At 52.4% G+C, this 24,553-nt stretch overlaps 1 protein-coding gene across 1 annotated transcript; it reads left to right on the top strand.

Annotated features, from left to right (window-relative positions):
• Positions 1-1,762: 1,762 nt before the first annotated feature.
• On the top strand, positions 1,763-24,304 carry TGME49_310530 (SNF2 family N-terminal domain-containing protein). The gene is made up of 18 exons (XM_018782631.1): positions 1,763-3,939; positions 4,588-6,895; positions 7,558-8,251; positions 9,056-9,317; positions 9,701-10,020; positions 10,410-10,972; positions 11,690-11,793; positions 12,238-13,326; positions 14,217-14,364; positions 15,150-15,499; positions 16,584-16,656; positions 17,158-17,313; positions 17,962-19,108; positions 19,554-20,092; positions 20,631-21,085; positions 21,658-21,856; positions 21,991-22,286; positions 22,517-24,304. Exons 1-18 carry the CDS (start codon positions 2,639-2,641, stop codon positions 22,731-22,733), a joined length of 10,221 nt encoding a protein of 3,406 aa, XP_018635562.1. The 5' UTR covers positions 1,763-2,638; the 3' UTR covers positions 22,734-24,304.
• Positions 24,305-24,553: the final 249 nt, after the last annotated feature.

Genomic DNA, 24,553 nt, shown 5'->3' with positions numbered 1-24,553 from the left:
TCTCTCCAGTGACTCAAACGGCACCTGGAAGAGCGAGCCGGAAGTCCTTTGCCCGAGACATTATCCACGCATGTCCAGTGTGCAGTGTGGTCTCGTTTCGCAGCGACTGCGCGCTCGTTTCTTGTTCCCGCGAACCTGCAGAAGAAGCCGTAGGACTACCGCTTCTCTCGAGTAAACGGTCTTTGCGAGGTCGGACAGAACGCATGAACTCTGCGGTGCGTGAGATTCCGCCAGAATCACGGCGTTCGCAGGTTGCCGCGGGTCTCGCAAAAAAACTTTTTGCAGAAAGCGGACATCTCTCGGTGCATGCTTCTCCCGCTAGAGAATCAAGGGCAAACGCAGGAACACCCATGCGGCAGGCCGCGCCTCTCTTCCGCCGTGTGGGGGCTGGGGAGTTTTAGAAGACTCCTCTCGGCTTTCTCCTGTCTGCTCTTTCCAAGTGCTCCGCGTAAAAACGGAGATGTTTTCACAGAAACTTCCACCAGATGCTCCCGTGAACCGCTTGGTCACACGAGCAGCAAGGAGCAGACTGTCCGGAACGCCAGCCTGCCCTCGGCGGCCTGCGCCTTCCCTGCACCATGGCAGTCTTCCTTGGCGTTTGGAAGAGATGATTCTATCATGCCTTCGTCCAGAAAACATGAAACATGGAAAAGCGCAGAAAGCGTCTCTCTCTCATGAGTTATAGCCGGCACACACTGGCAGTTGGCAAGCTGCGAATCCTAATAGACGCTCCGCAGACAAAAGACTGTATACGCATGCATATACATACAAATATATATATATATATATGAAAACATATGCATAGGCATAGGTATATATATTCGTATATAGAGATGGAGGTATATAGATATATCTGAAGCGAGGTGAATATCTGAAAGCAGATGTATATACATATGTATATATATATATATAAATATATATGAAAACAGGTGTATATTTATATTAAAATAGATGTGATTTTCTTCCGACTGGTGGAGGCAGGCAGTGGATATCAGGAAGGTGAAGGAAATGTGTGACCTCTGGAATAGACAGAAATAGACCTACGCAGGAGAATACGCCTTGTTTTCGCTAGGGACGAAATGGTTCACTCACGAAGCCTTTCCGAGAGGAAAAATGCATTTGCTCCCCAAACGCAGCGCTCGAGTGAGTAGGAACCAACACCGTCTTCCACTCCAGCGCGATTCTGAAGTGGAAATACACCCTCGGGATCTGGAGAACTCTCTCTTGTGCGCCCGGCAGAAGCCTGTGACAAGCAGACAAATGCAAATGAACTGAAGTAGCCTGTTAGTCGCCAGGCATTTGCTGCAGAACGTTTTCCCCCCCCTCCACTTGTCCCTACATATGCATACCTTATATCCATATATACGTCTTTATTATATATATATATATTTATCTATATTATAGTATAATATATATATATATATATATATGTATTTGCAGACATCTTCGGCTGGCGCTACGTCCGTCGAGGAAGAGAAAGTCTACAGCTTCTCGGTGCACTCGAGAGAAGATTTTTTTCGGAGTGTATATCTGCGAACGCTCTGTTATTGGATTCTCCCCGACGTGAGAGCGACGAGGCCATCATGTCTTTTGCTCTGGCAAAGTCACAAGAATCCGGTTCTCACGACGCGTTCCCTGGCTAGTTGTCTCTCGCGATTTCCCCGCGACTTTCGACGGTTTGGAGACTTAGGAAAGTGGAGGAGACGACGATGTTTCTCGGCGCTTGATTGACTGCTTTTTTTGCTTGTTTCCGTCACCTGTGTGACGACTTTATGGTGTCGAGAAGGTTTTCAAGTTTTCTTTGGAGGCTCGGAAAACGACGCGTCATGCCCCGCCCCTCCGACGGTGTGCGTAGGGTTACACCGCAAGACTGAGAGAGAAGAGGAGCTTGGTACTTTTTTTCTCCACTGTCTGCGTCTCTCCTCGCCTCCGTGAACGCGTTTTTCCGCGGTTTCCTGCATTTCTTTCGCGTCGTTCAAGCGGACTCGGAGACATTTTCCTTCAAAGGATGACGGGAGCACCCGTCCGTCCTCGTCTTCTTTTCCCTCGCTCTTCTCGCGCAAGTCGATTGTCCAGCTCTCGCTGTGTGTCTGCCGAGACCTTCGTTTCGTTGAGGGCAGCGTCTGCCGTTTCCTCTCGCGATCCACGCCTCGCTGTATCCGCCTTTGCTCTCTCGCAAAAATGTGAGATTTCCCCGAGACGCGATACACTCAGCGCCTCCGGAGACCAAGCGCATCGATGATCACGCTTATTCTCTCCCGCCACCACTAACGCGTTTCCTTCTTCGGTCTGTGTTTTCCGATACTTGCTTCGACGGGATTCGAACAGCTCTTCTTCGCGCTTCCTTTCTCTTGCTTCGCCGCCCTCAAAAATCTGCGTATAAAGAGAACCTCAGAGGAGCAACCGCTAGCAAGCAGCCTGCATCCGCAGAGAGAGGAAAAAGACGAGGACCCGCCGGGGCAACTCGGATCTCCTTTCCGGGGAAACATGACGCAGAAGAACGTCGAAAGGATCGTCCATTCCAGCTGCGCTTGCGACAGAGGAGACGAACGATAGTCGCGTCTCCCGCCACGGTGTTCTCGTCTCTCCTCTTTGCTTTTCTCTCGTTGACTTCCTTCGTTTCTCCTCTCCCCGCAAAATGCCTCGAACGAAGGTGCGTCCCTCTCCGCTCTCGCCTCTCTCTTCTTCTCTCCACTTGTCTCCACCTGCGAAGAAGGCAGAAGCGCCTCTTGACTCCGACAAAGCGAGCGACCCCCAAGGAGAAACGAGCGACCGACATGGAGCAGGGAGACACGCGAAAGAAGAGAGAGATGGAGAAACGCGAAGTGGAGAAGAGAAAGAAGGAGACGGGGATGGAGCGGAAGCGCAGAGATCAACGTCGGAAGAAGAAGAAGAATCACGGGGCGACGAGAGTGGAAAACGAATCACCAGGAGAAAGAAATCCCGAGGAACGAGACGAGCTGGCGGCCGACAGAGACAAGCCGAACAAAAAGAGACAGAGACCCTCCCCACAGGCTGGGCGTCTCCTCTTCTCGCTCGGAGGTGCATGCGAGCTGCTGCCGAAGCAGCCAAGGCTCAGGGGATCAACGTTTCGCGGCTGTCGGCCGAGGACTCGTCGTCTTCTCACTCCTCTTCTCTCTCCTCTTCTCTCTCCGCCTCTCTGCAGGAGACAACTGGAGAGAACGAGCAGCCGGAGAGCGGAGAGGTCCTTTTCTCTTGGCGCGTCTCTGGCCTGGCCCGTCAAGGTTTCTCGAGAGAAGCATCGAGAGACAAAGAGACAGGAGACAGTACACGGAGCAGAGAGGAGCGCAGGATCCCTGGAGAACAGGGATGGAGAGGTCAGAGGACTTCGACAGGACAACAGAGAGAGGAAGAAAGACAAGAAGAGACAGAAACTGTCTCAGAGGCTGGTGGAAGGAGTCAGACTCGCGACGCACTGGAGCAGGCAGAGTTCTTCGGTGTTTTTCTCTCTCGAACAGGAACCGGCGACGAAGCCTGTGCGTCTGTGGCCATCTACGCCGACGCTCCTTCTTCCGCTTCCTCTGTTTCCACTGCCTCCTCTCTTTCTTCTCTCTCTCCGAGTTCTTCTCCAGTGTGTGTCGCTTTCCACTCCGGCGTCAACTTTTCGCAGCTTCACCCTTCCCTTCCAGCAGATCTGCTGCCTGCCTTCCTTCGCCTGGTCCAGCCACCCAACCTCCACGCTGCTCCGCTGCTTCTCCTCACTGCCCATGCCGTCTCTCCGCCTTCGTCTTCCTCTTCTTCTTCCTCTTCTTCCTCCTCTCCGTCTCTGTGCTCTTCTTCTCTTTCCTCTTCTGGAGAGAGAGGAGAAGAAGAGGAAACGACCGTGTGCGAAATCGTTCTGTCTGTCGTCTTACCTCCGCCCTCTCGCCAGGCGCTCGACCGACAAGGCGCTGACGCGCTGCGGCTCTTCTTCAGCTGGTGTGTAGCGAGGCCCGCAGGAAGGCGAACCGCTCGAAAGATCCGCAGCCGAAACTGACACGAAGGGAAAACTTCAGACAGGACTGCCTCGCGGAAGCGAGCGTCCTTCCATTCCTCTTTTCGCAGTGCAAGACGCCAAACGTTATTCACAAGCTCACTCACATGTCGTTCTCTGACACATGCACCCACTTCGAGATAATTGGATGCACAGTTCGATGCTTGTTCATATCCATGCCCTCAGTTCGATACACTTTTCACTAATGCTTCTGCTTTAGTATCTGTATATGTCCATCAATGCATACATGCATATATATGTATATATATATGTATATGTATATATGTATATATATATATATATATATGTATGTATATATGTATATCTATATGTATATATGTATATGTATATGTATATGTATGTATATATGTATATGTATGTATATATGTATATATGTATATATATATATATATATCGAAACAGTATGGGGATCCTGCGCAGGAGAGATGCTGAGAGCACATCTGTTTTTCAGATTGCCCACACCGTGTTTTGCGTCCTCGTCCGCACTGCGCCTAAGTGGCATCTTCGTCCGCGATTTCGTCTCCGTCCAACCTCGTTTCGACGCGTTTTCCTGGCTCTCGTTTCCTTCGCAGGTTCGACTCCGCAGCGCTGCATGCAGCACCGTGTTGTGCTCTTCGGAGTTCGTCGCCAGCGCTGAGGACAGACGGAGAAGAAGGAGCTGCGCCGCATGAACTCGCGAGAAATAGAGAAGAGGCATCCGCTGAGGAGACACAGACGCGAGAGGGGGAGAGGCTGCATCCCTCTTCGGATGCACCAGACGAGAACACCCTCTTCATCGAGCCTCAGTTTCTTTACGACTGCCTGGTACGAGCCTGGAAATGCTTTGCGAAACAAAGCGCTGCCTCTTCTTCCGAAGCCAATTCGTCTTCTACCTCTCCTTCGTTTCCATTTTCGTCTTCTTCCTCTGCATCTTCGGCTGCTGCACCTGCTGCCTCTTCTTCTTCTTCGTTTCACCCTTTTGGAGAGCTCCCTTCATTTGTGTCACCACCGGGTCTCAGGTGCTCTTTGAGGCCGTACCAGCAGCGGGCGGTTTTCTTCGCGCTGACTCGCGAGTGGCGTCATCTCGCCTCCCTTGAGCTTCGAGAAAGTGATGGTCGACTACCTCTCGTCTCTTCATCTTCTTATTCTCGTTTTCCCTGTCCGCGACCTCTCTCCTCTAGTTCTTCCTCCTCTCCCTCTTCTGCCTCCTCTCTCTCTTCTTCCTTCTCTCCTTCTTTCTCCCCTTCTTGCTCTGGCGCTCTGTCTGCTGTGCCTGCCTTGCCCGGCGCGAGAGGCGACTGTGGAGAAGCGGACGCTCCGCTGCCGAGTGTACGTACACCGCAAGGGCGGCCAGCGCCAGACTTGCATGCGCTGCGGGACTGGACCCTCCGGAGGCTTCGACTTCCGCCGCAGCGCGTGAACCTCCTTTGGCTGTATGTTCCTCTTGCGTCGGGTCGCGTCCTCGCCTTCGATTCTCTCTTCGGCAGATACAAATTCCTAGGCCGGCCGAGAAGGAAGGCGGAAAGTGCAGTCCGCGAACCACACAGGGAAAACGAAGGAAACGACGTCTCGGAACGAATGGGCGATGAAGACAGTCGAGGACGAGTTGAAGGAGGACGCAGTGGAGTTGAAGACGAAGAAGAAAGAAAGGATGGCAGAAAAGAAGAAAGAGCCGGAGAGCGAGATGCACAGAGGAAAGCGAGAGAACAGGAGAGAGAAGAACAAGAAGAACAAGAAGAACAAGGAGAGAGTGAAGATGAATATGCTTGTTTTGATGCCCCTGGCGGGATGCTTTGCGATCAGATGGGCCTTGGAAAGACCGTGGAAGCGATCGCATTGATATTGTTGCATCCAGCTCCTTTCTCTTCTTCCTCTTCTTCTTCACCTTCTGCCTCGTCTTCTTCACCTTCTTCCTCTTCTTCTCTTCCTGCTTTCTCTTCTTCTGCCCACATGCCTTTCTTCTCGCGAGAAGAAGATCTGCCGCCGAACGCCGTCTTTGACTGTCCATGCGGCTTTGAGGGCATGCGAATTCGCTTTAGGGTCAGTGACAGTTGTTCGGAGAGTTTCGCCGACCGCGACGTTCCTCTAGAGACCGACGCGGGCACTGGAGACAGAGAAGCTCTGCCAGTGCTTCTCCCGCTTGGCTCCTCGGCCGCGCAGTCTGGAGCGCATGCGGCGAAGAACAACGCTCGGCGCGCATGCACAGTCCGCAGAGGCGCGAAGCAGAGCCGGGAGAGTCCTCTGGAAGAGGCAAACACGTCTGTGGCCGCTTCGGCGGTTGCGAGCAGAGACGAGGGAACGCGGAGCGCGAGGGGGGAGGAGGACCGTGAGGACGCCCATCGCGAAGGAGGCGCGAGGAAGCGACAGAAGCTGCGAGGGCGGGCAAGCCTGCCCTTGAAAACAGAAGAAAATGGCCGGATCCCAGCACTGCCAGCTTCTCTTTCGTCGAGGGAGTTCTCGAGCCATCGAGGCGACGCGGCAGGAAAGACCGCGAGGCTCAGCGAGACGAGAGAGAAGTTGAGCGACGAGAAGAAAGCCAGGAAATACGACGACTGGGAGCTTCTCCTGCCCGTCATCCAGTGCGAACAGTGTCGCGCGCTGAGTCACCTTTTTTGTCTCGGAGTGACGCCCGAGAAAGCGGCGTCTTTGCTACGAAACTTCACATGCGTCTACTGCGAGTCGGCGCCTCTCTTCTCAGGCCCGGAGGCCGGCAACTCCGCGCGCGACTCGTCTTCTTCGCGTCTGGGTTTGCGGGAGGTGACGGGGACTCTCGTCCTCTGTCCGGCTGCCATTCTTCAGCAGTGGAGAGAAGAAATCGAAAAGCACACGGAAAAAGGATCTCTGAGGCGCACAGCGATCTATACGGGACTCAAGCATGCGAGAGACACCCTGAGAAAACAGGTAGCTTTGGAAAAACGAGACGAGTGTGTTTGGAGCCTGTCTCTTCACGACATCTCGAACAGGGGGTGATCACGACCTTTCGAGGAGTTTATCTTTCTTCTCTGCAGCTCTTAAGCGAGTTCTCACTCTACTCGTGGAACGGCGGGACTCTCGTTTGGTCCACATCCGTTTGTCGAATAGAAAACAGTCTTGTCTCCGTCGAGTGCTTGAGCCTACCAGAGATAAGCAAGGCGAAACACAGACACAGGAAGACAAGCAGAGACATCTCGTTCTACAGTGCTCCAGTGCATGGAACAAATAAATATATGTATGTATAGAGATGCATGTGTGAACATTGTCTAAAACCAGTTGTGTCAGAATGCATGTTTCTCTATATAAGTACGAATATACGCGAACGCCTCTCTGTGTGGACTCTCCACATTTGCTGTCGAGGCCGCAATTGCAGGTGAGTGCAACGCCTTGGGGTGGCGGCGAAACGAAAGCTCTACGCAGTGCGCTTTTCAATTCTTGTGGCTCGTGGTGACTTGGTCAGACGAGAGAAATTGCATTTTCAAAAGCGCATCCGGTTCGTTAGATCCATTTTGCGAGTGTCGTCTGCAGCAGGCATACACGCACATACTCTGAGTTTGGAGGGAGAAATGAACTGTCTCTTTTCTTTGCAGCTTCTCGACTCCGCTCGAAGACGCTTCGCCACACACATGACGCGTCAGAAACAGCTGACGGGGCTGTTTCCTCTCCCGGTGTCATCTCATTCTCTCGCGTCTTCATCTCACTCCTCCGTTTCTCCCTCTCATTCTCTCGTGTCTGCATCTACTTCGTCTACATCTGATTCCCTCGCTGTATCTGCTCCGTCGGACTCTGCATCTTCGTCTGCCGCCAGCTTCCCTGAAAACTGGTTGTTGGCCGACGAAGAAGAGATGGTTCTCATTCGCCCAGAGCAGTTGGAAGACGTCGACATTCTCCTCGTCTCCTACGACACCCTGAGAGAAGAACTTTGGTTTGCTCCCAGACAGTGCCGCAGTCGCCAGTATGGAGGTTCCGCCTCTTCCCGGTTCTCTCCTCTTGCCTTCTCTTATGTCTCTTCTCCTCTCTCTTCTTCTTCTCCTTCCTCGTCGCGTTCTTCTTCGTCCTCTTTCTCTTCGTCGCGTGCTTCGTCTGCCTCAGGGGAGGATGGCGCAGACAGAAGGGGAGTCAGCGGTGCGTTCTCGCACGAAGCTTCGGTGGACCTAAGCTCCTCGACGCAAGCAGTCTCTTCTTTTGGGCTTCGGAGAAGGAAGAGGTACCGCCTGCTAGCGTCGCCTCTCCTTCGCGTCCACTGGTGGCGGCTCCTCATCGATGAGGCGCAAATGGTGGGAGGTAAGGAAGTCCAGTTTTCCAAAGATGTCTCTTGACACAGCAAGCCATGCATGCATACATGTTTGTCCGTCTTCATTTGTACTCATGTGTTTGAAGGTCACGTATATACATATATATATATATACATATACATATACATACATATATATATACATATATATATATATATAAACATGTGTGGGTGTGTGCGGAGGTGTGTCTTTATCTCTGTGCATGCGTACAGTCTGCTGCGTGCTTGTGTGTGGATCGGCATGTGCTTATGTTTGTGAATATATATATATATATATTTATATATATATATATATATTTATATTTATACGGACGTATCTGTGGTGAGCACTCATGCTGTCCGTAGCATGTTGAGTTTGCGTTCACAGAAGTGACTCCTGTTACCCTTCGGTAAAGTATTTCTGTTTTATAATTTTGTTCGCATTCACGAGGAAGCTCGGGACCCTGTCGAGAGTCATTGAAAATGGCGCTGTGCCCAGGCCGAGTTTATCCCCATTTCTCCTTTGTGAACGTTTCTGTGTCTTGTGCATGTTTCCTTTCTTTTGTCTTGTTCCGTATTCTTCCTGTTCTCTCTTTTCTTCTCTGTCCTCTCTCCATCCTTTTTGGCTGCCTCCCGTTGTGCCTTGCCGTTGTCTGTGTCTGTTTTTTGTCTTTGTCCTCCCGGTTCCTGGCTGTCTTCTTTTCGATCGCCTCTCTGTGTGTTCTCTCCTTCACCAGTCTCCGCTTCCTCGCGTCCACGGTCTGTTGCCTCCTTCGTCGCTCCACCTTCCTGACTGACTTTTTCTCTCGCTGCAGGCTACACGGTGGCCGCGCAGATGGCTCGGGCGCTGAGTTCGCGCTTCCGCTGGTGCGTGTCGGGGACGCCCTTGCTGCACGCAACGAGTGCATGCAGCAGCGGCTTTTGCGAGAACTTCCTGGGGCCGCAGGCGCGAGACGCGGGTGGGAAGAAGGCGGAGAGAAACGCAAGAAATCTGCATCTTCCCAAAGAACTTGCAGGCCTGCTGAGTACCCTCCAACTCGACGGTCCCGACTGGATGCGCGACTCCGCAGTGCTGCAGTAAGCGCAGAAAGCGACAGGAAACGGAGAACGAAAAGCCACTGGAGGGAGAGAAGAAAAGGGAGCAGACGCAAGGGAAAGGCGAGAGAAGATGAGGGAGAAGAAGCAAGGGAAAGGCGAGAGAAGAAGAGGGAGAAGACGCAAGGGAAAGGCGAGAGAAGAAGAGGGAGAAGAAGACCTGGGTTCGAGTCGGTTTTTGGGTGGAAGAAGCCTGCCAGTTGAGAGAACAAGATGAAAGCGCAGCGCGGACAAACGGACGAACAATTTGCATGCAGAGAGGAGACGTTGCTACGGTAACTCGTCCTGCGTCGATCGGCAGAAAGTGGGGAGAAACTCAACAGGGGACGCACCGAGAATCATGTCGCACTTTTCTGTCTCTTCAGGCAAGTTTTCCAACCTCTCTCTGTCGGACTCCCGTGGTCGCTCATCCTGCTTCCACCAGACGCTCAGCCCTGCTCTCACGCTGGGTCCTCTTCCTCTTCCTCCTCTCTTTCTGTCTCTTCTTCTTCCTCCTCTCTTTCTCTCTCTTCGTGTTCGTCTTGTGCGTCTCTCGCATGGATTACGAGGCGACAGCGAAGCAGCTGGTCACGCCAGGCAGCGCCGGCATGGCTGCCGCCGGAGCGCGCTTGGGGTCGTGCGTCTTCCCGTCTGTACAGCCTCGTCGATCTCCTCTATCCGCTCTTCTGGCGGACGAACATGAAAGGTAGAGAGTCCACGGCAGGCGCTCATCTCTCGATCCGCCTTCCGCCGGCATCTGTCCTCCACAACTGGAACACACAGCCTCTCACCAAGCTTCCTCTCGCTTTGTCTATCCATCTGCCTTTATCTAAATCCTTTCTCCTTCTCTACCGGACTGTCTCTCTTTATCTCTCTCTGTCTGTGTCTAGATGTTTCTCTCTCTCCCATGGGTCTGGCATCTATCTCTCTCTCTCGGTCTTTCTCTCTCTCTGTCTTTCTCTCTCTCTATCTTTCTCTGTGTCTCGCCTTTTCCAGTGTCTCTGTCTCGGTGCCTCTCTCCATCTGTCTGCAGACCCTTTGGGTCCGCCGCGCTTTTCGGATGTGCGTCCACCTGCGTTTTTGTTTGTCTGTTAGATGTGATGGGGGAGTTGGGAGTTCCTCCGCCGATTGTGCACAACGTCTTTGTGGAGTTCGGTCCCGTCGAGCGCGTTTTTTACCAGCATCAGCAACTCGCAGTTCGGCAGAAGAGCGCCTCTTTGCTTTCCTTCTCCGCGTCGTCTTCTGGCGCCTACGTCTCCGACAGAGACTGGGAGACAGCTGGTGCCTCTGCTCACGCGAGAGAAGGCAAGAAAAGCGTATCGGTCACCAAACAGCTGGACAGCCTTCTGCTCACGCTTCGACAGGCTTGTCAACATCCTCAGCTGGGCCAGCTGGGCCTCAAGAAAAGACGCGGGCGCGCGGAGACAGGCGACTCTGTCGTGTTTCGCCGCGAGGTCCGGCGACGGTGCAGAGGTCGTCGAGGTGCAGGCAACGTCAGGGAGCCTTTTTCCTCGCGTCCGGACACAAGTCGACATAGACAAGGTCTCGCCATCGAGGACGAGGCCGACCGACGACTCCGCGACCTGCCTGAAACGGAGCTCGCGACGGAGTTCATGCTCATGGACGACGTCCTCTCCAAACTCATTCACGAAGCCAAGGCAAGAGACTGGCAGAACGTATCTGATGAAGGAAAGCGTTCTGCGTAAAGGCGCGTCTCCACAAGCGAGGCCGACATCGACGAATCGCCATTTGCAAAAGCATGTGACTGTGTTTTGATGTCTTACGTGTGTTTCCACCGACGTTGTGAGGACCTCGTCTGACGAAAACGAAACGAGTGTATACAGCGATAAATGCGTGGAAAGCCATGCAGACAAAGCAACTTCTTCAAATGCACGGTTCGGTACTCGCATGCAGATCTAACTCTGTCTACAGACCTGCACACCTACTAATAAAAACATCAATATATATATATATATATAAATATATATATATATAAATATGTATGTATATATATATATATATATAAATATGGAAGTAGACATAACTCTTCATGTGCCACGCTTCTAATGCTTTCGATATATCTGTATATATATGTGTATATGTAGGTGTATGCATGTATATCTGTATATGTAATTTATGTGTATATGTATGTCTTCTTGTCGTTTTAAGTTTGGAAACAAAGTGCTCACACCTGACTTCCGTGTACGCTCGAGGCGACGACGCCAGGGGCACCAGGGAGAGGCGCTGCTCGCGGGTCGCCTCTGGTCGAAGAAAAGAAGTGGAACTGCGTCTCGCGTTCGCCTTTTCTTTGTATTTGGCTTGCATCTCAAAAAAGGGAGACAGGCTGGTATTCTCTGTGTTTTGTGTTCTTTCAGCTGCAAGCGGAAGAGCACCTGCGAAGACACTGCGCAGCGACGAATGGCCTCGCCGGCTTGGCGGTGATTCGTGAACGCCCTCAGGAAGCGCTTCATCACTACAGGTATTTCAATTTGTTTCGAGCCCCCTCCCCTGTGCTGGCCTTTGAACTCTCGTTCTCTCTATTTTCTTCTTCACTCGATTTCTTGTTCCCTGTAGTCGGTGCGGTTTTCCGTTGGTTCTCCTTTACCACTGATGTTCGGATTCAATATTTTCGCGTATTTCCTCTGGTGCCGGTTATCGCACGGCTGACTGCTGCTTTCTCTGCGTTTGCGTAAACCGTCGCCGAGGCGGTTTTTGCTCTCGCGTTCTCTGCTGTTTTCCTCCGACTTCGCGCCTCGACTTCGCGTCGTCTGTCTCGTGTACAGGCAGTGAACCTGTGAGACGAGGTGAACTCGGAGCTGCGTGTGTTGGTGTCAGTTCTCGCTTCCGCGATGCAGTGCGTTTCTGAAGGATTGTGAGTTGGAGCCGACTTTCCAGTTTTGCTTTTTATTTGCATCATGTGCAGACATGTTTTGACCCTCGCTCGCGCATCTTCGTCTGCCCCTCTCTCGAGCCAAGGCATCACGCCCCCTCACACCTCTCCCTCGAGGTCTTCTCGTTCCTGCTCTTCTTCCTCTTGTCCGTACGCTTCCTCTTCTTGGGAAGGCGTTTCACTGACTGCCGTCCGCCGTTTGTTTCCAGAGCTGGACACGCATGAAGAAGAGTTTGGAGTGTGGGGCGTGGAGCGCCTGAGTCGACAGGTCGCAGGTTTTTACCATGTTGACAGTCTGCAGCAGATCCACGCTGCTTTCAATTTGGCAACTCTCCTCGAGAGTCACTTGCGCGACATTCTCCCCTTTCTTCTGGAACAGGCAACATCCTCGGCTTCCTCAGACTCCTCGTCTCTCGAGCGATGTTGCGAGACACAAGAGAAAGAGATATCCTCGGACGCCTCTGCGCAAGACGTATGCCCGTCTCCACCCTCCGCTGTCTCCTCGCCTTTTGTGTGTTCGCGGCGCTCGCACGCTTCCTCTGTTCTCGACAAGTCAAATGGACCGATGCAGACAGAATTGCAGGAGAGAGAAGCGAAGGAGGCAGCGCTGAAGGAGTCAGAAGAGAAGGAGACAGGAAGGCAGGGGGAAACGAAGGAGACAGGAAGGCAGGGGGAAACAAAGGAGACAGAAAGGGTGGGAGAGACGAAGACAACCGAGAAATCTCTCGTAGAAGAATACAGAAAGTACGCGGCTGCGGTGGAAGACGAGCTGCGTCGCGCCCGGTCCGTGTACGAGACGCTGAGCTGTAGATACACTCGGAAGTTCACGGCGGAGCTCGACAAGGCCCGCGAAACGTTCTTGAAAAGAAAACGCGTTGTCGCTGCGCACCAGCAGCGGCGACTTCGCCTGCTTGTGGGAGAGGAGAAGTGCCAAGACGCCAAGGCCGAGGGAGAAGACGGCGAAGGCTCTACGACAGAGGGAAAGAAGACAGTGAAAAATCCAGAGACAGCGAAGCATTCGGAGACAGAAGAGACACAGACGTGGAACGAAAGTGGCGTTGCTCAGTGGTATGTCGTGTGCATGAGTCTCGGAGAAGAACTCGGAAAGGAACTTGTAAACAGGTAAGAGAAATGGTTTTTCTTCCTGATTTTTCTCTCGGGCAAACAAGGCGCGTCGTGCAGAGCGTGAGGTCGTTTGTGTCTTTCAACTTGACGATTCTGAATTTCCTCTTCTTCAAGAAGCCTCTTCGTCAGTGCTCATGTGATGGAAGAAACGAAGCGATCAGGCTTTTCGTGTCTCTCACGTCACATCTTTTCCGCGCCTGCGAAAAGAGGCAGAAGCTCACCTTTGCAGTCGCTTCCAGCTCTACTCAGCTTGCTCTCTGTGGCGGGAGTCTCTTCTCCTTTTCGCTCGTGATTTCCTCAAACATACTGTAACCGTTTCAGTTTTAAAATTCAATCATTACTGCGTTTTCAGCATTCGAAAACACAGAGATAGAAGGTTCACATCTGCGCCAAACCAGTCCAGATTTCATAAGACGATGATTAAAAATATAACTCGAAACGAGTATATGTGCGAGGACAAATATCTAGTCTATCTGAATGCATCTCTCTTTACATATGCGTAGGTAAATATGCAATATTTCTACGGGCGTATGTCACTGTAAGTATTTCTATATGAGTGACATCTCCAGAGATGCATGTAAACACACATATCACAGGCCCACGTATTAAGACATCTATGTAAATGAATAAATGTATCTGCACAATGCATCCTAACATACATAAACATATTTTCACACACTGAATATCTCCACATGTTTGTACATGCGTAAATGCATACATATATACATAAATATATAGATATATATATTTATAATGAGAGTTTTTCCAAATGCAGGCAACATATATATATATATATGCATAAATATGTAAATTATCTCTGCATCTTTATGTGCATGCGAGTAAAAGTGTATGAAGAAGATCCGTGAACTGTTTGTTTTCTTTTTCAGAGTGAGTGACGCTCTGGTCGAGTCTCGTGGAGGGCTTCGATCCGCAGGAGCTCTTCGTTTTCCGACTTTTTCGACGGCTGCCGGTTTGGTCGCCTCTCTTCAACTTCAGATGCGTCAACTCTACGCTGCGAGAGAAGATCTCCTTCAGGTAGAAAAAGACACCGCAGAAACACACAAGAAGTTGCCGTTTATACACGCGAACTTCCCGAGGCAGAACAGAAGAAGCTGGTGCAGAGGAAGGACGAAAAGGTGAAGGAGGAAAAACAGAAACGACTGACAATGAAGAAATGAAAGCAGAAAGAGGAGAGAGACTAGGTCGCATGGGAGAAAGGTTCATTTCTGTCGACTTCGGGTGTCTTCCGCTTCCCTCGTGTCTGAACCCACCGGGAGTGTCTGTTGTTTTCACCTTGTACTGTTCTCGTAGAACGCTGTTTCCTCTATAAACGAATTCGGTCTCTGCCATTTCTTTGCTGCTGTCTTTCCTCGACTCTTTCGTTGGCGTCGCCTCTCCGGCTGTCTCCTCTCCTCTGACGAATGGCGAAAAACGCATTCAGGCGTCACGAAGTGTCTAAGCAGATCCGGTCTACACTCAGCATCTACCTACAGCTACGCCAGCTGTTGCGTTTGAAAACGTCTGGAAGTCCAATTCGCCTGCGAGAAAGCGTAACGACTGAAATGCATGTGAAGTGCGAGATATCTTTTTCTCATCCACATTCCTGCACACAGAGCGACTCTTAGAAACCAAGCAAACAGCGGAGCATCTCGAGGCTCACCACTGTAGGGTCCCGGCAAAGCCGCCCTACGTTTCTGTCTGTCGTTTCTCTTCTACTGGAGTAGCGGAGCACATGAGAGGCGTTCGTCAATGCACATGCGACCGAGAGTCTCACGGCAGCTTTCCGGCGTCCACTTTTCTTTTTTCTGTCTTCTTCTTAGGCAGTCGCGAGCGTTGACCACGGCGACCAGCCGTCGGCAGACCTGTTGGCCGCGTTCGCCTCCTGCACAAACTGCAACTCGCTTTCTCGCGCCTTCGCGGCTTCTGCTCTCCATCGCGGGTCGCAGAACGCTTTCCTCTTCGCCGGTGAGGGTGCAGACGAAACGAGCAGACGCGGAGAGGAACGAAAAAGTCGAACGGCAGAGAGCGGCGGAAGAGAAGAGAGAGACGGCCGGCCTTTGCAGAACGGCGTCTCCGCGGAGGCGAAGAAGAGAGGGAAGCAGACTGGCAGGGAGAGACACAGCAGTCGCGGTCGCTGTCGCCATTGCCAGCTGATGCCTCAGATCGCCGCGTAAGTCTGAGGAGAGAAAAAAGAGAAAGAGACTCCAGGTCAAGGGCGAGACGGGATGTCGCAGGGAAGGACAGTCTCTTCTCTAAAAGGTAGAGAGGGATGCGTTTTTACCAGGCCAGAAAGCTCGGCTGTTTCTTTGGAAGGGGAAAAGAGCGGTGGAGAGAAAAGTTTCGTTTTTAAGAAACTGGAGCCGTGTTCTTAGAGGGTACGAGAGGTTCTTCTTTGAGCAGGGAAAGAGCGTTTCTGTGCGTCGGAGGCGAACGCAGAAAGAGCAGGAACCACGGACAGAAAACAGACGTGAAGAAGAAAAAGAGGACGAAGAAGGAACGCGGATTGAAAGGAGTGGACGAACATCCCGCGACCAACGTTCGTTCGCTTCTAACGCCGAACACACTGGAAATCCGATCTAGAGATATCGGAGAGGGCAGTGAGGACACAGAGGACCCGGAGAGCAGATGATGAAGAAACTGGAAAAGAGGCGTTTGTGAACTGTGGAGCGTCGAGGACAGAGGAAAAGCAGAGGAAAGCGAGCAATGAAAATGCGAGACGGAGACGGGGAGAATCCAATACGCGTATTCCGTACAGACTGAGCTGAGGAAGGAGACGAGCAAAGAGACTTTCATGGTATCCATGCAGCGTGTATTCAGGTATCGGTTCTTCAAATAAAAACTACGCTGTATACATCCATATTTTACGCACTTGAAAGGATCGAGACGAACAACGCGACAGAATCTGGATGCAGTGAAGAAGACCTGGAAGCTCGTAACTAGGAGTCCGAGTCGAAGAAAACACTGCAGAGATACAGACAGCTTCGAGAAAAAAGCGACTTCGCGTCACAAGGTGTCAATCCACGAGGGGGGAGGCGGGGAGGTTCAGGTGCTACCTTATAGATATTGCCTGCGACGCAGACGGAAGTGCGAAAAGGAAAGAGATAAAAGAAAGAGAGATGTTTAAGAACTCTTCCAACTACGAGGCGTGAGAAGGAAGCCGGGAGTGGCGCAAACGTCTGCCCGCTACTTTTCTTCGAAGGAGCAGCTGCACGCGAAACTGTAACAAACAGACGGTGTCTCTCTGGCTTTTTCAGTCTGCAGTTCTTCCTCTACAGCAGAGTGGAGAAGGACGTCGGAGGCATCGGAGATGAGAAAGGCCTCGATGAGGTGAGGCTGTGAAGAAGAAACGGACAGGCCGAAGACGAACAGACGCGGAGAAACTGAAAGTGCATGAGACGATTTTTCTCCGTTGCCACTCTCGGACGCGCTCTGGAGTTGCGCGTCTCTCTTTTTCTGATTCCTTTTCTTGTGTTGTTCGCATATTGAGGAAACGCCGCCACTCGGGGCGCGCTCGTGCAGCAGCGCTGTTCACATACAGCTCCACAGAAGGCGTCCGTTCTTCAAGTCTCTTTTTCTCTCTCCTGTGGTCTCTGCAATCTGTTCTCGCGTTCGTGCTCTCCGGGCGTCCTTCCTGGCTTCCGTTCGCCTTCTCGTTTCTTCGTCTCCTCCTCGTTCTCTCCGCCTTTTCTCTCTCCGCCTTTTCTCTCTCCGCCTTCCCGTTCTTTCGCCTTCTGCTGTCTGTGCCTCTTTTCTTCTGTCGGTGCGTCTTCGTCCTCGAGGTCTTGAGTTTCTTGACTGGAAGGAAATCTCTTTCTGCTGCGCCTGCAGGGCGGCTTCCACCACTTTGGCGAGAGCGAACTTTTGACGGTCATGCGCGTCGTTCGCGCTGTCCTGCGTCGCAGCCTCAGCGAGAGTATCCCCGCCCACCGGCGTCTGGTGTACGCGGCGGAGGAGCACATGAAGGAACTCGAGGCGATCAAAAAGGTAGGGGAAGGGAGAAAGCAGAGCAAGGCGAGGAGAGAGAAAACGCGAAGCCGACGGGGAAAAAGGGGAAACGCTGAGGAGGAAAAAACCGAAACAGAGGAGAAGCAAGAAGGCGGCACAGGAGGGGAGAAGAATTAGAGAAAAGGAGAAGGGGAGAAAACACGGAGCAACTCAAGTTCGGCTTGTCTTCTTCCCTCACTCGCAGACATCCCTCTCGTTACAGGAGGTGTATGTGTGTGTGTGTGAGAGAGAGAGAGAGAAGAGAGGCATCTTCTTGAGAAAACCTTTCAAACGCGTTGCAGACTGGGGGAACGTAGGAAAATACGCTTCGATTTGCCTTGTCAACAAGACAACATTGGGGAGACTTCATCTGTCTGTTTTCTTCTCCTTCCTGTGGATCGCGTCTCGAGAACTCGTGGATATGCTTCCGTTAAGCGCGGACGAGACTCTTGTATCTGCACTGAAAGCTTTTGAAGCCTCTCCGTTGTGGGGTTAGGCAATGTCAGTCTGCTTCCCCTGTTTGTCGCATGCAAGCACGGCGCTCGGTTGTTTGTGGAGATTTTCTCCGGCTTCACGCATGCGTGTTGAAGGTAGAGGGAGCTGTAGACTAATGTTCTCTCCACGGCGGCTTCCCTGCGCTCTTTTCAGGAGTCTATGGCGGCAGATGCCTACTTTTTCGCGAGTCGCCAGGTGCTCTCTGCTCTGGACGAGCTCCACATCAGTACTTCGCGGTTTCGTTTGAAGAGCAGAGAAGAAGAGCTGGCCGAACTTGCTCTTCGTCGCCTGAGCGCGGGCAGGAAAAAAGGCCCTTTTTCAGCTGTCGCGAGTCCGAGTCCACTAGGTCCTGGAACTTCGGTTTCGCCTCCGTCCTTCGACGCCCTGGCGATCTCCAGGGCAGATGCAGACACCATGAGACAGTCTCTTCTTCTGGAGCTCGGAGTGACAGCGGGAGACCTGGAGAAAGCTCATCGCCAGCACCGTTATCTCAGCAACCTGCGCGACGAAGAAGAGAAAAAGAACGTCAACGATCCATGCGAAGAAGAGGAGGAGACCGTCAGTGCACACAACGCAGACGCGGAGGCAAACGCAGCTTCTCTGGGGGAGAAAGAACAGGGAGCAGGAAGAGCGGAGAGAGAAGAAGGGAGGACGAGGACAAGCGAAGGTGAAGAGGCGCGTGAAGTCCAGAAAGAAAGCAAAAGCAAGTCTGAGGAGGGTGAGCAACCTCATGAGGAGGAACGAAAAGTCGCACTAGCGAAGGACGAGTCAGGAGTTCGGGAACTCTGCGAGGTGGAGAGACAGAGAGAAGAAGGTCGAGGAGCGTCGGAGAGATGCGCGTCTGGAGACCAAGGGAGCTGTGACAAGAGCAGAGACAGGGAAGAAGGTTCTGAGAGCGGTGAAAAAGTTGACGGTGATGTGTGCCAGCCGTCGGAGGCGACAGAAGTCGCATGGCAGCATGCAAGTTCGCACTCGCGAAAAACGAGAGAGAGAGAGAGGCCTGAAGGTCGCGAGAAGGAAAGCGAGGAAGAGCGGAAGAAGAAACGGCCTCGGACCGAGGAAGATGGAAGCGCGGGGACGAGCCCTATTATGCCGATTCGAGAGAGACAAGGCGAAGAAGAACCCGCAGAGGACTCACGCGAAGCAAAGAAAGAGAAGAGAAGAGAACAGGAAAAATTTTCTCCGACTCTGTGTCCCGTCTGCTTCGTGGAACTGGAGAAAAACACTTGCAAAGCTGTTCTCCCGTGTGCCCACCAAATGTGCGTCGAGTGCACTCGCGCTCTGAGGACAGAAAAAGTCGGTAAGAAACCGTTTCCAAAGTTCATGCGCAAAAGCATCTGGGGCCTCGACCAACGAAATAGGCATTTGGACGCAAATATTCATCAACACAGAAAAACTATACATGTAAAGATATGTGTATAGATGTGCATTCGCAAATACCTAGATTTATATACAAATATGTGCTAAGCAGCCTGTGCGTCGCTTCCGATGCAGACCCGGTGTCTAAACAGCACAGAAAGTCGACGCTTGGCGGAGCAGGTTCGTTCTCTTTCTGGTCGCACAGACCACCGGCAACTTTGCAGGAGGTTCTCTCCTTCGCGGTGCGGTTTCGCCTTTAGAAAAGACGCAGACTGTCACTCTGCCGCCTACGCAGGAGACCTTGCTTCGCCTTTGCGGATCTCCAAAAAGCAAACGCCAGTCAGGTGTACATAAATCTGAAGGATGATCTCTGCGTGTGTTTTCAGGGATGGAAAAGGCGGGAGCGTTGCCGTCTCCGCATGCGAGTCCGCTGCTGCATCGTTCGCATCTCTCTGGGAGTTTCCCGAGGAGCGTCGCGCCTTTTTCTTTTTCTCCTTTCTCGGGGAGCAATCGCAGCGCCAGTGTGCGTCACCTCCGCAGGTGCCCGGTCTGTCGCCATCCGTTCACTCCTTCTCAGGTTGCCTACATTTCCTCGGTCTCTCACTTCAGCGCGCGCCGCGATTTCTCCCTCTCCACTCCCTCAAAGAAAAGAGGGGAGACAGAGAGAAAAGAGACCTCTGGACTTGCGCGGGGGTCTCCCCCTTCAGACAAGTCCCGAGGCGACAAAGAATGGCAAGGAAGTGAAGGAGAGGAAGGAGACAGAGAGAGAAGAGGAGGTGACAAGGCGGAGACAGAGACAGGAAGCGCCATGAGTGGCGGGCAGCGGGTGAAGTCGACAGAGGCAGAAGAGGGTGTGGAGAGAGACGAAAAAAGTGAAGGAAGAGAGATGGAAGACAGAGGGGAGGAAGACGATGTGGGTTGTCAGGTAAGGTTTTCTGAGAGGAGAACAGGTGATTTGTCGCATCGAATCATTTTCGAGAGGAATACCGTGCGTCCACGCAAAACGCAGAGACGAAAGAAGCAAAAGGGCAACGTCGCTTGCGTAGGAGAACGACTGTTTTTCCACGGTTCTCTGGAGTTCCGGGGAGCCCCTTTCCTCCGCTTATATCCCGGTACTCTTCTTTCCACCTAGCTCTCCTTCCTCTTTCAGTCTCTTTTCTTCCGTCTCTCTTGCTTGCGAGATTGCTGTCTCTGCTTTTTCTCTTTCTGTCCTTTTCTCGCATCTTCTCTCCGTCCTTGGCCGCTCTTTTTTTGTTTCTTTCATCTCGGAAAGACTTCTCTTGTGTCTCTCGCGCCTTCTCCCAGAGCCTTCTGTCTCTCTGTGAGGTTGGCTTCCTCTAGGCTTCCCGCTTTTTTCTCTTCTGCATGGTTTTCCTCTCTTTCGCCTCTCCTCCCTCCTCTACGGTGCCTCTCATCTCCTCGTCTGGGCTTCTTGTCTCTTTCTCCCTCTTCGCTTTCTGCAGACTCCAACGGTGTCTGCGTCTTTGAGAGCGCGTCTGCGTCGGCGGTACTCGGCGAAGTTTGCGGCGGTCATTGAAAGAGTTCTGACTCTCCTGCGGGATGCTTCTTCTTCTTCTTCGACGCCTCAGGCTTCCCCCTCTCCTTCGAAGATTCTGATTTTTTCCGAGTGGCCAGCAGCCCTCGACTTGCTGCAAGTTGCCCTGAGACGCTCCGGAGTGGTGAGCCTCAAGTATTTGGGTGGACACAGCCAGGCAGACAGAACGACGCTGTGGTATTTTCGCAACGACCCCCATGCCCGCGTCCTCCTCTGCAGTCTGCTCAGAGCAGGAAGGGGCCTGACGCTGACCGAGGCAACTCACGTGGTGTTCCTCGAAGTTCCTCTCAACCATGCTGAGGAAGAGCAGGCGATCGGACGAGTCTACCGCATGGCGCAAAAGCGGCAAACGCATGTGTGGCGGTGAGCGAACGCAGAAAAACGAACGAAAATAGAAGGAGGAAGAAGAAAGGGAAGGAAAAGGGAATTCAAGAGTCGAATGAAATGCTGGAAGTCCGTTTCCTGTGGAGAGCTACACGCGATGCAACTGGCAAAGACAGCATTGGAGAGTTGTCTCGTACGGCGAGAGAAAACAAGAGGAAAAGGAAACGGTGTTTCTGTCAGTTGCAGGTATTTTCGCGAAGGCGGATGTTGACGGAGGTTTCGGAGTGAAAAACTCGAGGTGATGTTCTGCTGAGGATGCCAGCTCGAGTCCTGACTTTCAAGAGGCGTTGGACTTCCTCGAAAATCGATGAAGTAGATCTACCTTCGGAAGTGACAAGAAGAAGGTGAAGCCGTCGCACCTTCTTCTCTGCTGTCTGGTCTGGGCTGCTGCGCTCGCGTTGCTGACTGTCCGTTTCGCTCCACTCGAGGTCTGCGTTTCTCGGTGGCATGTAGGAAGGTGAAAGGACGGCGAAGAACGACGAGAAACGCCGGTTCTCCGTCGACTCGAAGGAAATAGGAACTGACTCTTTAGGGACGATGCTTTTTTGCAGGTTCATCGTGAAAGATTCGGTGGAGGAACGGATTGTGCAGATGCGACAAAAGCCGAGAGATGGCCTGTCGGAACGGCTTGCAACTGCTGCTGCTGTGAAGGAAGACGGCGACGTACGAGAGGAAGGAGAAGAGCGCGAGGACGCCCAAGACGCGAGTACTATGGACTCTGCTTCCAATACTCTTCTTCGACTCGGCCAGGCAAGTGAAGCGGAGTTTTGGGTTTGGTGTTTTCGTCTCTGCGTTTCCTTTTCAGTTCCTCCCTCCCCTCTCCCTCTCTCAGGCGTTTCATCTGTCTTCCAACTCTGTCTCGTTTTGTCTCCCGTTCTGTTCAGCGACTCACCGCACGCGATGTCGCCGTCCTCCTAGGTGTCTCTGATCCTTCGTCTTCCTCTCCCTCCTCTTCCTCTTTCGCGTCTTCTTCCTCTTTCGCGTCTTCTTCCTCTTCTTCCTCTTCAGATGTCACTGTGGCCGCGAGTGGCGAGTCTCTACGAGGCAAAGAGGGGAAGGTGAAAACGAGTTTTTCCCCTGGAAGGGTGGACGCCGAGGAGCGAAGAGCAGGAGCGGACGCTGCATCTCAGAGTTCTCGCTGTTTGACGCCCTCGGAGGCCGCCGGTCAGACTGCAGTGCGGTGAGCGACTGCGTTGTGTGAATCGCAGCTGGAGAAGAGAGAAAACGTTTTGCGACTGCAGTGCACAGGTGGACGAAATACGGGCACTGATGGTCCTCCTTGACTTCTCAGCTTCAGGGTGCGTTGCAGGAGTTGAACTGCGTCGCTTCTTCGTCTCCCAGGAAGCGACTGGGGAATCCTTAAGTATAGAGTCAGTGCGTTCTGTCGTTTCCTCGGCTTCTCGACGAGAGAGTCAGAGTTGCAGCATCGGCAACTCCGCCCTGGAAGAACAATAAGAAGCCCAACAAGGAGGACGGAGCAGGCAGAGGCGAGAGCAGAAGCGAACGTGTGTCGGGAGAAACTGCCGAACCTCGTGGTCTGCACCTCGACGTAACTGCAGTCCAGCATGCAGCCTCTCAGTCGCGGGAGAAAAGGCACATCCACAGATGTTCTTTTGCTGCGGCGTAAAAGGTTCGAGAAGAAGACATGCTCCACGCCTTTTTTCTAGCAGTCATCCAAGTACTCAGCAAGTTACGGAGAGACCGCGTCGATGTACATGAGAGTTTTTCGCGCGCTCATAGTCTCAGTCGAGAAGACATCGAAACAAGGAGAGGGTTGTCCAGGAGGTGAGTGAACCGTGTAGCTGAGGGATCTTGTGTCTTCCGCGGCGCGGAAGGTCGGCGGAGTGCTTCGAAGCTCTCTTCCAACAGCTTTGCCGTGGAGGAGACAGAACGGAGTCGGCGGGGCATCACAAAGCAACGCGAGAGGAGACTGTATCGCTGGCGACTGTGAAAGACCAGGTTGCAGCATGCGCCGCCTCTCCTCGAGCAGGAGGCACTCGGAGGAGGCTACTGTTGCCCCCGTGTCGACGCAGAGTTTGGGGGAAGAGAAAAGACAAGACACCTTCCACAGAGCGGAAAGAAAGCACAGAGTTGAACGAAACGAACTCGACGCTCTGCTGCAGAGGAACGACAGATGTTTTCGCCTCGTCACGGTGTCCGCTGCAGCCTGAGAAAGAGTCTCGAGAGATTCGCCTGGATTTTTTCGCGTTCAGGACCTTCCGCTTTTATATCTGTGACGCACCAGAAACGAAGGCAACTGCCCACAAAACGGGAACGGAGGTGCAGGGGGGTTCGAAGAATATCTCTCGGTTTTTCGAGTTGTTCTCTTTGCTAGGTGACACCCACCCAGTGGAGTAAAACGCTTCAGGATCGTGTGCTCCGTCTCGTGAACATCGGTCTCTGAGTCACTCTAAAACGAAAAGCACGATTTCTTCGTATAACTTCACAACTGGCGCTCAGATCACCTGCGGACAGTCGCCTAGGCGCAGTTGGCGCATGAAGATCGTACCTGCATATATTATAATAACCGTTTTCAGTATAGTGAGCGGCGTCAACGGCTGGAGTCGCTTTTGACAAGAAACATTTACGGTTTTTCTACGCGAATCTTTGTGACTGGTGAATCGGAGGAACCCCGAGAGCCAGAGTCACGTGGAAGGACGAATTTCTTTGAACATGTGTCTCGCGCATGTGAAATCTCTGCATCTCCTGGGCTGGGTTACCAGCACAAGAGGCCGAGAGAAAGTAGGGAAAAGTCGATCGGGAATGCAGCTCGCGCTGTAAAGATCTTCGGCTGGCCAGCACAGCTGCACCGGACGGACAAACGGCCGTCTTTTGTCCAAGTTTTTCCGTGAAGACGATAGAAAACAGGCGTGTCGGAGAACGGAAGATCCCTCTGTGAGACCGACTTCTCCGTTCCGACAGAACGCGTACGATTTTCGAATTTCGGTGCCACACACGATCTGCCTTTGTGTTCTTGTCTTGAGGGGGAATGCGGAGACACTCGAAACAGAGGCGCAAAAAAAACTCAAGAAAGCAGAGGCCTCCTCAAAGACAAAGACTAGCAGATCGTCTCTGTCTCGTGCCTTCCTCTGCTATCGATCGTGGACTTTCTCTGAGTGAACTTTCTTGAAATCTGCATTTACAGACGCACCGCGACCTCTCCTGTTGTCCTGTTGTAAGGTGACAGCGTTTCACGGGATTTGCTTCAAAACGAGAGAACGCAAGGCTTGAAAAACGAAATCCTTGGTCTCTCTTCGAGTGCAGACAACTGCATACATAAAAGAATATGTATGTCTATATATACATAAATGGAGCTGAATCCAGCGTTTTCCAGTTTTCCAGGATTTCAACTTCGACGACGCAGTGTCAAGGCCTGGTTTTTTCCACTCGGTTTTTCACGATCTGCCGTAGCAAAACTGCGGCCTGTTTCGTCCTTTGTCGTCCCCC

Source organism: Toxoplasma gondii, chromosome XI, assembly GCF_000006565.2.
Source record: "Toxoplasma gondii ME49 chromosome XI, whole genome shotgun sequence".
Classification (NCBI taxonomy): Eukaryota; Apicomplexa; class Conoidasida; order Eucoccidiorida; family Sarcocystidae; genus Toxoplasma; species Toxoplasma gondii.
Note: the sequence above shows the minus strand (reverse complement) of the source record. Positions and strands in the feature narration are given on the sequence as shown.